The sequence below is a fragment of the Ornithorhynchus anatinus genome, chromosome 1 (assembly GCF_004115215.2).
Source record: "Ornithorhynchus anatinus isolate Pmale09 chromosome 1, mOrnAna1.pri.v4, whole genome shotgun sequence".
NCBI lineage: Eukaryota > Metazoa > Chordata > Mammalia > Monotremata > Ornithorhynchidae > Ornithorhynchus > Ornithorhynchus anatinus.
The window spans coordinates 63,542,992-63,556,417 of record NC_041728.1 but is presented as its reverse complement, the minus strand read 5'-3'; the positions used below and the strand labels follow the sequence as shown (position 1 = coordinate 63,556,417).

The 13,426-nt window shown below is 52.7% G+C and overlaps 2 protein-coding genes across 5 annotated transcripts in view; one reads left to right on the top strand and one right to left on the bottom strand.

Moving 5' to 3' along the window:
* XRCC3 (X-ray repair cross complementing 3) overlaps nt 1-13,426 on the top strand; it is a 53,033-nt gene that overhangs the window by 35,829 nt on the left and 3,778 nt on the right. For both annotated transcript variants that reach the window (XM_029065836.2, XM_039912078.1), the window contains exons 7-9: nt 3,480-3,634; nt 11,645-11,857; nt 12,847-12,893. In XM_029065836.2, coding sequence (XP_028921669.1) covers nt 3,480-3,634; nt 11,645-11,857; nt 12,847-12,893 — 415 coding nt within the window. The remainder of the gene's footprint in view (nt 1-3,479; nt 3,635-11,644; nt 11,858-12,846; nt 12,894-13,426) is intronic.
* KLC1 (kinesin light chain 1) overlaps nt 4,771-13,426 on the bottom strand; it is a 74,414-nt gene continuing 65,758 nt past the window's right edge. For all 3 annotated transcript variants that reach the window (XM_007665397.2, XM_007665447.2, XM_029065727.1), the window contains 2 exons: nt 7,271-7,346; nt 4,771-5,393 (listed from right to left, as the gene is read on the bottom strand). In XM_007665397.2, the coding sequence (XP_007663587.1) occupies nt 5,391-5,393; nt 7,271-7,346 (79 nt within the window). In that variant the 3' untranslated portion in view covers nt 4,771-5,390. The remainder of the gene's footprint in view (nt 5,394-7,270; nt 7,347-13,426) is intronic.

Genomic DNA, 13,426 nt, shown 5'->3' with positions numbered 1-13,426 from the left:
GTTTGAGGCTCATTTTGTCTGGCTGAAGTGGAGGTACTGTGTTCTTCTCCTGGCTCAGACGTCGACGAGGGAGAGGTTAGAGGCTGCCATAGTGTGGCCTAGTGGATAGAGCCTGGGCCTGGGAGTCAGAAGGACCAGGATTCTATTCCTGACTCCACCACTTGTCTGCTACATGACCTTGGTTAAGTCACTTCGCTTCTCTCTACCTCAGTCGCCTCATCTGTGAAGTGGGGATTAAGATTGTGAGCCCTATGTGGGACGTGGACTGTGTCCAACCTCATTAGCTTGGATCAACTCCTGCATTTCGTACAGTGTCTGGTCCATAGTAAGCGCTTAACAAATACCATTTACAGTGAACAAAAAAAAAAAAACCCAGTAAATTATTATAGGGCTGTGAATGAACTAGACCTGTTGCCCCAACACTCGGCGTGTTTGCTAATTCTGTTGCATTTTACTCTGCCAAATGCTTAGTACAGTACTTTACACATATTAGGTGCTCAAATGCCAATGATTGATTAATTGGTTGATTGACTCTCAACGTTGGTATTTGTTAAGCGCTTACTATGTGCAGAGCACTGTTCTAAGCGCTGGGGGAGATACAGGGTTCATTCAATAGTATTTATTGAGCGCTTACTATGTGCAGAGCACTGTACTAAGCGCTTGGGATGAACAAGTCGGCAACAGATAGAGACAGTCCCTGCCGTTTGACGGGCTTACAGTCTAATCGGGGGAGACGGACAGACAAGAACAATGGCACTAAACAGCGTCAAGGGGAAGAACATCTCGTAAAAACAATGGCAACTAAATAGAATCGAGGCGATGTACAATTCATTAACAAAATAAATAGGGTAACGAAAATATATACAGTTGAGCGGACGAGTACAGTGCTGTGGGGATGGGAAGGGAGAGGTGGAGGAGCAGAGGGAAAAGGGGAAAATGAGGCTTTAGCTGCGGAGAGGTAAAGGGGGGATGGCAGAGGGAGTAGAGGGGGAAGAGGAGCTCAGTCTGGGAAGGCCTCTTGGAGGAGGTGATTTTTAAGTAAGGTTTTGAAGAGGGAAAGAGAATCAGTTTGGCGGAGGTGAGGAGGGAGGGCGTTCCGGGACCGCGGGAGGACGTAACCCGGGGGTCGACGGCGGGATAGGCGAGACCGAGGGACAGCGAGGAGGTGGGCGGCAGAGGAGCGGAGCGTGCGGGGTGGGCGGTAGAAAGAGAGAAGGGAGGAGAGGTAGGAAGGGGCAAGGTGATGGAGAGCCTCGAAGCCTAGAGTGAGGAGTTTTTGTTTGGAGCGGAGGTCGATAGGCAACCACTGGAGTTGTTTAAGAAGGGGAGTGACATGCCCAGATCGTTTCTGCGGGAAGATGAGCCGGGCAGCGGAGTGAAGAATAGACCGGAGCGGGGCGAGAGAGGAGGAAGGGAGGTCAGAGAGAAGGCTGACACAGTAGTCTAGCCGGGATATAACGAGAGCCCGTAATAGTAAGGTAGCCGTTTGGGTGGAGAGGAAAGGGCGGATCTTGGCGATATTGTAGAGGTCAGGTTCTCCCACATGAGGCTCACAGTTAATCCCCATTTTACAGATGAGGTAACTGAGGCACAGAGAAGTGAAGTGACTTGCCCACAGTCACACAGCTGACAAGTGGCAGAGCCGGGAGTCGAACCCATGACCTCTGACTCCGAAGCCCAGGCTCTTTCCACTGAGCCACGCTGCTTCCCCAGTCCCTACAGCCCCTACTCTCAGTCCCTATAGTCCCTACTCTCAGTCCCTACAGCCTCTGGAACTGGTCCTCACCATGCTGTTGAAACAACAGATACTATTTCAGGGTGTCAGTGGCTTTCTTTGAGGTCAACCAAAGAGCTTTAATTTCTGCACTTTCTTTCTGAAAAGAAAGTGACCAAAGGAGAGTTAGCTTTCACTTCCACGAGGCTGCACATCGGGTACCGAAATCCCCCAGCTGACCCCGGATCACTGCTCCCATTTCAGAGGAGAGCAAGTTTGCGGGACAAGCCTGCCGAAATCGGGCTATCCTGAAAGCTCTGAGTCTGTGCTTAATCGATATTGTTGAAGGTGGTTGCCAGAGAGGTTTTCTGGAAATCAGAGGACTTGGGTTCCAATCCCAGCTCTGTCAGTCTCCTGCAGTGTGACCTTGGGCAAGTCACTTAACTTCTCTGGGCCACCGTTTCCTCCTTTGTAAAATGGGGAGTCAAAATTTGGTCTCCCTCCTACTTAGGCTTGTGAGCTTGATGAGGGACAGGGACTAATAGTTGCGGTATTTTGTGAAGCGCTTTACTGTGTGCAAAGCACATCACTGGTGCTAATCAGGATCCACGTGGGGCTCACAGTCTAAGCAATGTCTAAGCAACGCCCACCCCGCATGCTCCGCTCCTCAGCCGCCCACCTCCTCAACATCCCTCGGTCTCACCTATCCCACTGTCGACCCCCGGGCCACGTCCTCCCGCGGTCCTGGAACGCCCTCCCTCCTCACCTCCGCCAAACTGATTCTCTTCCCCTCTTCAAAACCCTACTTAAAACTCACCTCCTCCAAGAGGCCTTCCCAGACTGAGCTCCTCTTCTCCCTCCACTCCCTCTGCCACCCCCCCTTCACCTCTCTGCAGGTTAACCCTCTTTTCCCCCCATTTCCCTCTGCTCCTCCCCCTCTCCCTTCCCATCCCCTCGGCACTGTACTCGTCCGCTCAACTGTATATATTTTCATTACCCTATTTATTTTGTTAATGAAATGTACATCGCCTCGATTCTATTTAGTTGCCATTGTTTTTACGAGATGTTCTTCCCCTCGACTCTATTTATCGCCATCGTTCTCGTCTGTCCGTCTCCCCCGATTAGACCGTAAGCCCATCAAACGGCAGGGACCGTCTCTATCTGTTGCCGACTTGTTCATTCCAAGTGCTTAGTACAGTGCTCTGCACATAGTAAGCGCTCAATAAATACTATTGAATGAATAAGCAATAACAATGTTATTGTTATTGTATTAATACCAGTAATAATTAGTGGTATTTCTTGAGCGTTTACTATGTGTCCAGCACTGTTCTAAGAACTGGGGTAGACACAAGCTAATCAGGTTGGAAACAATCCCTGGCCCACGTTGGATTCACAGTCTTAATCCCCATTTTACAGCTGAGGGAACTGAGGCCCAGAGAATGAAGTGATTTGCCCAAGATCACACAGCAGACATGCGGCAGAGCCGGGATTAGAACCCAGGTCCTTCCGACTCCCAAGCCCGTGATCTATCAACTAGGCTGTAGGAGGGAGAATTGGTATTGAATCCCCAATTTGCAGATGAGAGAACTGAGGCCCAGAGATTCATCCAAGGTCGTACAAGCGGTAAGTGGCGGAGCCGGGATTACGGACGGTGCCGTAGTTATCTGATTAGCTCATCTCTTCTCCAGCACTTAGTACAGTGCTTGGCACAGAGTGTGCGCCTAACAGATCCCGCCACCACGATTGTCCTTACTATTATTTCCAGGAGCCGTCTATATCTGTACCGAAGACGTGTTCCCAAACAAGAGGCTGCAGCAGCTGATAGCCCAGCAGCAGAAGCTGAGGACGGACATCCCCGGCGAGGTCATAGAGCGGATGAAATTCGGCAATAACATCTTCATCGAGCACGCCGCGGACCTGGTAAGCCCCAACGGCCACACCCTTGAACCCGGCGTTGTTCTGCTTCAACCCGATTCGCTCCATGTAATAATAATAATGATGATGGTACTTGTTAAGCGCTTACTACGTGCCAAGCACTGTTCTAAGCACTGCGGTGTATACGGGGTAATCAGGTTGTCTCACGTGGGGCTCACTTTTTAATCCCCATTTTACAGATGACCTGAGGCACAGAGAAGTTAAGTGACTTGCCTAAGGTCACACAGCAGTCAGGCGGCGGAGCTGGGATTAGAACCCACATCCTCTGACTCCCAAGCCCGTGCTCTTTCCATTAAGCTCCCAGGACAGGGTGACCAATAGAAGCACTGGGGCCAATGTACAGTCGAGCGTAGAGAGCCCTTTTATTTCCCCAGTGCACTAATGCATAACTTGCTAAATTCTGGCCTCACCTCCTTGCTGGGAGCTGGGGATGACGCTCCCCGTTTTCCAGGCGAGAGAAGCGAGGCCCCAGAGGAGTGAAGCGACTCACCTGAGGTCACACAGCAGGGCGGGTCCTGGGACACCCGCACCCTAGCTCTTCCCACTTGGCGATTGGACTGAAAATCGCGGCCTGCCGCCTGTACGAGTCCGGGCTTGGGAGTCAGAGGTCATGGGTTCGACTCCCTGCTCTGCCACTTGTCAGCTGTGTGACTGTGGGCAAGTCACTTAACTTCTCTGTGCCTCAGTTACCTCATCTGTAAAATGGGGATTAACTGTGAGCCTCACGTGGGACAACCTGATTACTCTGTATCTTCCCCGGCGCGTAGAACAGTGTTCTGCACATAGTAAGCACTTAACAAATACCAACATTATTATTATTTTCATCTGTAAAATGGGGATTAACTGTGAGCCTCACGTGGGACAACCTGATTATCCTGTATTTACCCCAGTGCTTAGAAAGGTGCTCGGCACATAGTAAGCGCTTAAGAAATACCAACATTATTATTGTTATTATGAAGCTTCCGTCATCCAAGCCCATCGGCGCCGACAGGGCCGAGATTGAGGTGCTGTGAAAATGGGTGGCAGCAGATCTCTCCACTACCGGTTCCCCCCCTTCCCTTCTGCCCTCCACTTCAGGGAACTCGCTTGGGGTTTTCCTCAAGGCAATGAAGAGAGAGAGCTGCCGCATAGAAATTTAATATTTAAAAAATGTACAGTACGATACATTAACACACGTAACTCAAGTAAAACAGCCCAACGCGAAACGGTCTCCGGAGAGCCGGTCAGCCCTCTCTGGGCTTTCCAAGCCACGGTCTCTGTATGTTAGCCAAGCCTCGTACTTTAACCCCTAAAATGCCCCCACCCGGTCCTCAAGAGGAGGGGAAAAAGGGAGGGACAACTAAGAGGAAGGGAGGAGACAGCAGCTCTCTCATAAAGGTGGGGAGGAACTAACGCATCGAGGCGTTCAGTGTCCCCTGCAGAGGTCGACTCAGGCTACCCACTCGCGTTGTGTGGCCTGATGGCTCTCGTGATGATCACGGTCATCCCAACGAATGATTTTTTTTTTTTTTTTAAACAAAAAAGAATTAGTACAAAAAAATTCCACAGCGAGTAGAATACCATAATTAAACTCTGTTAAATAGCAACCAGCCAGGGCCCTGGTTGCTGCAAGCCACGACTACAGGCCTACTGGCTTAAATACGGGCGTGCTCCGGCAGATAGCGGCTTCGAGTCGAGGGCAACGGCTGTCCCCCGGGTCGACCCCCGGACTCCGGCACCTCGTGGATCCCGACGGATCCTTTCACTGAAAGGGAAGCGAAGATGCTCAAGGGGTTGCCCTGGCCCGTTTAGACGATGCTCCCGCCTCATCTTGCCCCACCCCCGACTTCCACCGTCTGGAGGAGGTGGGGAACCTCCCTCCTTCGCCCTGCCCCGCAGCCCAAGTTGTGGTCCAGGTGCATGGAGATCTGGGGTCTTCCTACCCCCAGCCCCAGAGGAAAAGGAGGAGGAGGCAAAGGAAAGGTTGAGGGGAGGGGGGTGGCAGGAAGCTGTCACTGCAGAGGTGTCTGATCTGAAGGGTTAACCGCCCCCCTCCCCCTCAGGAATCTGCCAAAGGTTTCTTCTTCCTGAAGATCTGGTGGGATTATTTGGTAGCCTGTGTTTCTCCCACTCCTTCTCCTCCCTCTTCCTCCCCCCCTCCCCGGGCCCTGTCCCGTGACAGTGGGAGTAATGGAAATCCAAGGAGATTAATACAGGGACATCCAGGATTTTCTTGAAAAGAAGGCTTTTAAAAGGAGGAAGAATTTGGGAATGTGTTTACCAGTCCGGTTGTATGGTATTCTTTCAAGGGCTTAGTACAGTGAGATGTGCATAGAGTGAGGGCTCAATAAATACCACCAATGGATTGATTGGACACCTCTCTCGCTGTTTGTTAGCAGCTCAGAGGCAAGGCTGGATTCAGGAGGAGTTGGGAGCTGGTGGCCAACACGAGGGTTGTGGATTCTCTCAGAGTGGGGAGGGTTCAGTTCCACCTGCTCTCCCACCTCGTTGATGGCGTGGGGATTCAGGCCGAGATCGAGCCGTCCGAAGTGGGAGGTAGGGTCTCTGCTTCTGGACGGCCCTCTAGGGTGGGAGGAGGGGGTTCAGCACTGCCCTTTTTACAGTCGATCAGTGGTATTGGCTGAGTGCTCACTGTGTGCAGACCACTGGACTAAGCACTCGGGAGAGGATCGCATAACAGAATTGGTAGAAGAACTCCGCCTGGTGTCCGGAGGTCAGTCAGTGACGCTAGACTGCTGTCCCTCGTTCCACACCGATTCCCAGTAGTCACGGCTGGGGGTGCTTTTTACCTTTCACTTTTTCCATTGTTTATCTTAGTGTGTGGTCTTTCCTGGGTGTGTGCTTGGCCGGCACACGCCTTCTTGGGTGTATTGTCACTGCTGGATGGCAGCAAACCTTAATACTCTAGTTCAGTTCTCCAAATCCAAAAAGGGAAGTTTGGTAGGACCGCTGTCATTCAGTCAGTGGGAGTTATTCATTCATTCATTTAACCGTATTTATTGAGCTCTTACTGCCTGCAGAGCACTGCAAGCTCATTGTGGGCAGGAAATGTGTTTGTTTTATTGTACTCTCCCAAGCGCTCAGTACAACGCTCTGCAGCATGGAAAGCTGTTGGGAGGCAGCGTGGTCTAGTGGAAAGAGCACGGCCCTGGGAGTCAAGAGGACGTGGGGTCTAATTCCGGCTCAGCCACATGTCTGCTGTGTGACCTTGGGCAAATCACTTCATTTCCCTGTGCTTCGGTGGCCTCCTCTGCAAAATGGAGCTCGAAACGGCGAGCTCCGTTTGGGACGGAGGCTGTGTCTAACCTGATTCCCTCGTATCTACCCCAGAACTGAGAACAGTGCTTGGCACATAGTAAGCGATTCACAAATACCACAGTTATTATTATTAGTGTTACAGTGAGCGCTCAGTAAATACGAATGAACTGTATTAAGCACTCGGGAGAGTCCAACGGAGTCGGTAGGTGTGTTTGAACCCTGCCCTCAAGGGGCTTCCCAGTCTACTGTCCTTCAGCCATGCCCAAGCCTGAAGTAGACAGTGAGCCAGAGGCCCTGCCTGTTGAAGAACAGACCCATCCATGTGGGGAACGGCAAAGTAAAAGGGGAGAGGAGGAAACTCACGTTGACGGGAGAGTCTTCCAGGCCGCTGCTGCTGCTGCCATCGTTTTCCATAAAATTCGGCTCTAAGGGCGACACCCTGGAGATGGGAAGACACGATTGGATTGCATTCAGGGAGTGAGAACGAGCAGAGACGGGTCCCAGAAACTGGCCGGAGGGGTTTTGCTATTGATCGGAAAATGCCGTCTCCCCACGGCCCCCGGCTCCGCCACGCGCGGCTGGAAGCTGGCAGGTTGAGACGTGGGGGCACTGTCAGAGCTCATCCACTGTTGGCCGGGACACTGAGCTGTAGACATTCTCATGGAGTACAGAGTTCAAGACCCACACAGGCTGTGCCATCTTCTGAGAGCAAATACGAGCACCTCCGAGCTGCCTGGAGACTAGCTACCATTCTCCTCTCCTTTGCCGAGTCCTGAAATCGGGTTCCCTCTCTGAATGATAACTGTGGTATTAAGCACTTATTATGTACCGCGACCCGTTCGAAGCATTGGGGTAGCTACCAGATAATCAGACCTCATCCCTTTCCCACAAGAGGCTCACAGCCTAAGTAGGAGGGGGAACAGGTATCGATTCCCCATTTTGCACATGAGGGAACTGAGGCATGGAGAAGTGAAGCGACTTGCCCAGAGTCACACAGTAGGCAAGTGGTGGAGGTGGGATCAGCACCCAGGTCCTCGGACTCCCGGGTCTGTGCTCTTTCCAGCAGGCCATGCTGCTGCTTACCGATTGCCGATTACCTGGATCAGAATGGAAACAGTCTCTCGGGGCTGAGGGGCGGGTTTGGCGTATCCCATGGGACAGACCGCCAGTCTGCCAAGCCCGGTGGGCTGCACTTTAATAATAATAACTATGGTATTTATTAAACACTTATGTACCAGGCATTGTGCTAAGCACTGGGCTGGATACAATGAAATCGGGTTGGACACAGTCCCTGTCCTTCATGGGGCTCACAGTCTCAATCCTCATTTTACAGATGAAGTAACGGAGGCACAGAGAGTGAAGTGACTTGCCCAGGGTCACAGAGCTGACAAGTACAGAGCCCGGGATTAGAATCCATGACCTTCTGACTCCCAGGCCCGTGCTCCCACCACTACGCCATGCTGCTTCTCCATCGTAGCCAAGGCACCCGATAGTGTACCGGAAGGGAAACAGGGATTGCCGTAGAGAGAACAGCATGGCTTCCCTTCTTCTCTCCCCACCCTCCGGGGCAGGTGGAGGACGGGAAGACACTGCTCCCATTTGGACCCCAGCACTTAGAGGAGACCGACCTTCCAGCTGCCCTAAAAGAGCGCATGGCGTAGTGGATAGAGCACATGGATAGGCCCTAGTGGATAGGGTCTGGGAGTCAGAGGGTCATGGGTTCAAATTCCAGCTCTGCCACGTGTCTGCTGTGTGACCTTGGACAAGTCACTTCACTTCTCTGGGCCTCAGTTGTAATGGGGATTAAGACTGGAAGCCCAATGTGGGAGAGGGGCTTTTCCAATTTGCTTAGTATTCCCACCCAGCATTTAGTACAGTGCCTGGCACTTAGTAAGCGCTTAACAAATACAAAAGTAAGGTTTCTTTCCCTGCTTCATTCCTGCTCATCCTTCCTTCGCCAGCCTCCCCCATCTCGGGTCTCTGTTCCCCATGTTATTTTTGTGTTGAAATGTATGGCTACTGGGGCCCTTGGCTTAGAGCCTCCCAACAGCAGGTAGGTCGGATGGAGACGGCTCACAGAGCATCATTCACACCCAGGCCCTTTAGCAGACGATGGTCCTGTGGTAACCCCTCTGGGCAGTAGCAGTGGGGGTGTGGATGCCTCAGCCTCCGGGGCAGAAGCATGTCACCTGTTCAGCCAAGCTCATTCATTCAATTCAGTCACATTTATTGAGCGCTTACCGTGTGCAGAGCACTGTACTAGGCGCTTGGAAAGTCCAGTTCGACAACAGATAGAGACAATCCCTACCCAACAATGGGAAGTGCTTGAAGTTGACTTCTGGGGTTGTTCTTTTGGGGCACCCTTTCTCTGGTGGGGGCAAGAAATGTGTTTTCCCTCCAGGCCTGAGCAGAGCGTAACGTTTCCTGTTCCTCTGAACATTCCTTGCCTCCTCCCCATAGAAAATGGTTTCCTGGAGGTCTCTTCTTCTCCAGGGACACACATTACCCCCCGGTTGGTAAGTGGGTGGGGAGAGACTCTGTCTCCACATCCCAGGGGCACCTGAGGTCAGGGCAGGGGCAGGGTCTGAGCCCAATTCTGTCCGGCAGCAGGTTAGGAGGAAGGCAGGGATTACCCCACATGCAGCAACACCCCCCTTCCTATCATCCGCTCTCTCTGGTTCCCACTGATGGGATGGAGCTTTTTAATTTTTACGGTATCTGTTAAGTGCTTACTGTGTGCCAGGCACTGTTCTGAGCGCTGGGGTAGATTACAAGGTCATCAGGTTGGACACAGTCCCATGTCCTACATGGGGCTCACGGTCTTCATCCCCATTTTTCAGATGAGGTAGCTGAGGCACAGAAAAGTGAAGTGATTGCCCAAGTCACAAAGCAGACAAGTGGTGGAGAAGGGATTAAATTCTGACGCCCAGGCCCGTGCTCTGTCTACTAGGCCACACTTCTTCCCCAGCTGTTCTGGTCAGGGGCCGGGGAGCTAAAGCGATCACATCCCCTCTCCCGATTCCAGAGTCAGGAGCCCACAAAGCTGTGTCTGGAAAGGAGCTGGCTTCTTCCTTGGCTACCTTTACCTTCATCTGCTGGCGCTCGGAGAGCCCCGTTCCGATTAATAAGGATGGTAGTTGTTAAGCGCTTACTATGTGCCGAGCACTGTTCTAAGCACTGATTCCATCTCTGCTTTGCACACGGGAGCCCGAACTAGTTTTGGAACTGATTTGGAAGCTCCATGCATGAGCTAGCAGTAGTAGGAGTACTATTATTTATGAAGCGCTTCCAGTAGGCGTTGGGAAAGAATACACGGGTGGGAATTAGACACAATCCCTGTCCCTCGGGGGTTGTGTAGGGCGGCTGGAACCTGTTTGGAGGAAGCTGGGGGTGGGTGGGGTGCTTTAACGAAAGCCACTTCTGTAAACGGCATCGCCCTCCGAGTTGGTGGAGACGGTGAGACGGTAGGGAGGGGCTGGACGTTCTGGAACTGGGGAGTTGGTAGTGGGCGGTGACGGGAGTTGCTGAGAAGCAACATGGCCTAGTGGATAGAGCACCGGCCTTGGCGACGGAAGGACCTGGGTTCTAATGCCGGCTCCGCCTCTTGTCTGCCGGGTGACTTCGGACAAGTCACTTCACTGGGCCTCGGTTACCTCATCTGAAAAGTGGGGTTTAATAATAATAATAATAATAATGTTGGTATTTGTTAAGCGCTTACTATGTGCCGAGCACTGTTCTAAGCGCTGGGGTAGACATAGGGGAATCAGGTTGTCCCACGTGGGGCTCACAGTCTTAATCCCCATTTCACAGATGAGGGAACTGAGGCACAGAGAAGTTAAGTGACTTGCCCACAGTCACACAGCCGACAAGTGGCAGAGCTGGGATTCGAACTCATGAGCCCTGACTCCAAAGCCCATGCTCTTTCCACTGAGCCACGCTGCTTCTCCAAGACCGTGAGCCCCATGTGGGGCAGGGACTGATTAGCTTGTATCTACCAGGGTGCTTAGTACAGTGCCTGGCACGTAGTAAGTGCTTATCAAATACCATAAAAAAATGGGGGGGGGTAGTGATGAGAGGATAAGGTGGTGGGGTGAGGGCCAGAAGACCCTGTGCGAGCCCTGAATGCCTTTGCTGAAATTGTGTACACTCCCCAAGAGCCCTGCAAGGGGTGTACACACACAACAATCTGCACACACGGGCTCAGGCCCGACTGGCGGATGGCTCCATACAGCTCAACTCCTGTCATGTCCTTGCACGACGGTGGGGGCTGACGGGGAAAAGCAGTGTGGCCTACTGGCTAAGGCGAGGGTCTGGGAGTCAGAAGGACCTGCGTTATAATTCTGACTCTGCCGTTTGTCTTTATCGTGACCTGGGGCGAGTCACTTCACTTCTCTGGGCCTCAGTTCCGTCATCTGTAAAACGGAGGTTACAGCTGTGAGCCCTTTGTGGGTCAGGGACTGGGTACAACTCCATTTGCTTGTATCCACCCCGGCGCTTAGGTCAGCGCCTGCCACAGAGTAAGTGCTTAAAAATTCCATAAAAAGGGGGAGGGGGAAAGCCCTCACCTCAAGGGAATGATTCAAAGGAGGGACACCACCCCAGCCTGGTCTGCGGTCCTTCCCGCTCGCTCCGAGAACCCGCTTCCTGCGGCCATGTCGGGGCGGTGGGGCCTGGACGCGGGTGGCCGGGGCTCGGCGCCTTCCTCTACCCGCGGCCCGACCGCCCTCTGCCTTACAGGAGACCTTGCAGGACTGCGTGGGGAAGCGGGTGCCCATCCTGCTGGCACGGGGCATGGCCCGCCTGGTGGTCGTCGACTCCGTCGCAGCTCTCTTCCGCTGCGAGTTTGGGGCCCGCGACTCCGTCGGCAGGGCCAGGTGTCTTCAGTCGCTCGGGGCCAAGCTGCACCAGCTCAGCGCCCAGTTCGACAGCCCCGTCCTGTGCATCAACCAGGTAGGAATCCCTGGCGCTGCCCCCACCGCCCGCCCAGGGGGGCACTCCTGGGGGAGGGCGGGCAGAGCCACATCGCCGCTGCAGCACACAACCGGGGGGGCCGCCTCAAGAACCGGGCCGGGGAGGAGGGCCAGGAGCACAGGCCTGGGAGTCACAAAGACCCGGATTCTAATCCCGCCACTTGCCCGCTGTGGGACCTTGGCTGAGTCACTTCCCTTCTCTGTGGCTCAGTTACCTCATCTGTCAAATGGGGATTAAGACTGAGCCCCATGTGGGAAAGGGACTGTGTCCAACCTGATTACCGTATATCCACCCCAGGGCTTGGCACATAGTAAGTGCTTAATGAATGCCACTGAAGGGAAAAAAAAGGGAAAAAAGGTTCCTCTGGTTTTACAGGTTTACAGAGCCTAGGCCCATGTCAGTCACACGGGAAGACCATGCAACCCGTTCTCCTGGGGTGGGTTCTAGTGAGAGGCTCTCCCTGCAAGTTCCCGGCAAGAGCAGCGTGGTCAAGCGGGTAGAGCACGAGCCTGGGACTCAGAAGAACCTGGGTTCTAATTTTGGCTCAGCCGCTTGTCGGCTGACTGACCTTGGACAAGTCACTTCATTTCCCTGGGCCTCATTGACCTCATCTGTAAAATGGGGATTAAGACAGAATCCCATGTGGGACAAGGATCGTGTCCAACCTGATGGGCTTGTATTTACCCAACTGCTTAGTACAGTGCCTGGCGCAGAGTAAACGCTTAAATACCATAAAAAGAGAAGTTCCGAAAGTGGGCAGCACTCTACTGCTCCTTTCTCTCACGGCTGTCTGCACCCCGAGTGATCCCATCCCTCCTTGCCATTAGCGTGACTGCCAAATCTACCGCCGGGGGCCGTTAAATCAGCTTCTAACATCTTGTCCCGCCCAGAACCCGGCTATGAGCAGTCAGTCCCGTGGCCTCCATTAGCAAGAATTAAGAATTCATTTTGCTTTTTGGGTTTTCCAGGTCACCGACATCTTGGATGAAAGAGAGACAGCTCACAGTAATTTCGGGTAAGTGCCCTTCACTTCATTCAATTGTAGCTGAATGCTTACTGTGTGCAAAGCACTGCACTAAGCATTTAACTAAGCCCTTCGCACCCTTAACTGATGATCCAAGGGTGGGTCACAGCAGCTAGTAAACATGAAATGCAGTCCCTGGGCTAAAAAGATAAGTACTTTTGACAGATGACCAGGAAGAGCAAGCTTCCTGATGCCCTTTTAGAGATGGAGGGACTGTGGGACTGAGCTGTCAGCTGTGTGACTGTGGGCAAGTCATTTAACCTCTCTGTGCCTGTTATCTCATCTGTAAAATGGGGATTAAGACTGTGAGCCTCACGTGGGACAACCTGATTACCCTGTATCTACACCAGCGCTTAGAACAGTGCTCTGCACATAGTAAGCGCTTAGATACCAACATTATTATTAATAATAATAATATGGTACTTGTTAAGTGCGTACTCTGGGCCGAGCACTGCACTGGGGTAGAGTCACGTTAATCACGTTGGACCCCGTCCCTGTCCCACATCGGGCTCCCACTTGCAAAC